The 1,453-nt window shown below is 28.7% G+C and overlaps 1 protein-coding gene across 1 annotated transcript in view; it reads left to right on the top strand.

The window, feature by feature from the left end:
- The window catches only part of Rich (Guanine nucleotide exchange factor subunit Rich), a 63,923-nt gene that overhangs the window by 25,424 nt on the left and 37,046 nt on the right, over positions 1-1,453 (top strand). The window contains exons 12-13 of the mRNA XM_014428282.2: positions 322-553; positions 632-741. Coding sequence (XP_014283768.1) covers positions 322-553; positions 632-741 — 342 coding nt within the window. The remainder of the gene's footprint in view (positions 1-321; positions 554-631; positions 742-1,453) is intronic.

Raw genomic sequence — 1,453 nt, 5'->3', positions numbered from 1 at the left:
GAAACTAGTACCTCTGCTTAATTCAAAGCTTATTTCTTTATAAATCTTTTCAAAACTTTCTATTAGTCTTCTTTAGTATTTTTATTGGTCCTGCATAGTTTAAAATCTTAAACGTTTTTGTATTTACTTATTTTATTCATGTCGCTTACTGATCTGAATTAACTGGTATATCTGCATCTAACAATTTAAAAATAATCATTGTTTAAAAATTTTGCTGAGTACTTCTGGGCAATATTTCATTTATATTAATGTTTTACATCACCCCTTTTTAGTTATGTTTTTATTCCAATTAAATGAAATAATGTTAGTGTTTGTTTATAGCAATCACCAATATTACAAGCTCCTACTGTTTTGGCATCATGTGTAGAAAATGTTTGGTCTCCTATGAACTTTTGTAAAAATAAACCCCACCTAACTGAAGCATTATGGTTATATTGTGGGGCTCATGGAATGAGAGTTTGGTTACCATTATTTCCTAGGCATGGTGACAATGCACATACATTTATGTCAAAAAGAATTATGCTGCCATTTCAGTTGAAAATATATCCATTAGGTTTGTAGCATAGTTTACATTGCAAAAGGTATTTATACATTTTGTTAAATCTTATTAACTTTATATGTTGATTTATAGCCATTCTATTTGAGGATGCTATCTTACTGGGAGCTGAAAATGATACACTTCTATACACCTCAGATGCAAATTCTCCATTTTCTCTACCTTTTTGTGTTCTTGAAAGAACGGTGAGTTGTAGTTATACGTCCTTTACAATAATTATTTCTTTGTAGATGCTTATTTTTCTCCTTTTGTGAATTTAGAGCATATTCCTTATAATGAAAACACTTAGTAACTGTTATTTACGGTCTGTTTACTGTTATGATAGTCTGATCTCACATTGCCGTCTAATATTGAATTTGTTTAGCGGGTCACTGAAGAGGATCTGGGAGGGTGAATTCCGGAGAGCGAATTTGTTGATCGGGTGAATTAAAGAATTGTGAAATGGTGAAATTGGAGGAGCAGAAATGAAAAAGAAAAATAGGAATGAATTGAAACATTTGTATTTGTTATACAGAACGAAATTGATTGTAAAAGGAAACTGTAGGAGAAAAAAAAAATTGTTTATTATATCTTATTATTATATCTCTTTATATCTGATTATACCATGCATGTGTAATTTATATATGTCCGATTATGGATTGATAAGTATGCTGTGTGAGATAGCAATCTGATGTATTTAGGCAGCATAGATAAATAAAGTATTTCTCTCTCTCTCTACCTCCAAAATGTATTGTAATAATTTTAAAAAATATTAAAAAATAAAATAAAAAGAATTTTAATCGTTTTTAAACCTTTTTTCAAAATATAAAAGATAACTTGGGTTCAAGTTAAATACTTTAAAATCAAATAGATAATATAATTTTATTATACAAAAAGAAAGACTCTTAATCTCAGGGC

The sequence above is a fragment of the Halyomorpha halys genome, unplaced genomic scaffold (assembly GCF_000696795.3).
Source record: "Halyomorpha halys isolate HHAL.00 unplaced genomic scaffold, Hhal_1.1 Scaffold709.1, whole genome shotgun sequence".
In the NCBI taxonomy this organism is placed as follows: domain Eukaryota; kingdom Metazoa; phylum Arthropoda; class Insecta; order Hemiptera; family Pentatomidae; genus Halyomorpha; species Halyomorpha halys.
The sequence above is the reverse complement of the archived record's forward strand: the minus strand, read 5'-3'. Positions and strand labels throughout refer to the sequence as shown.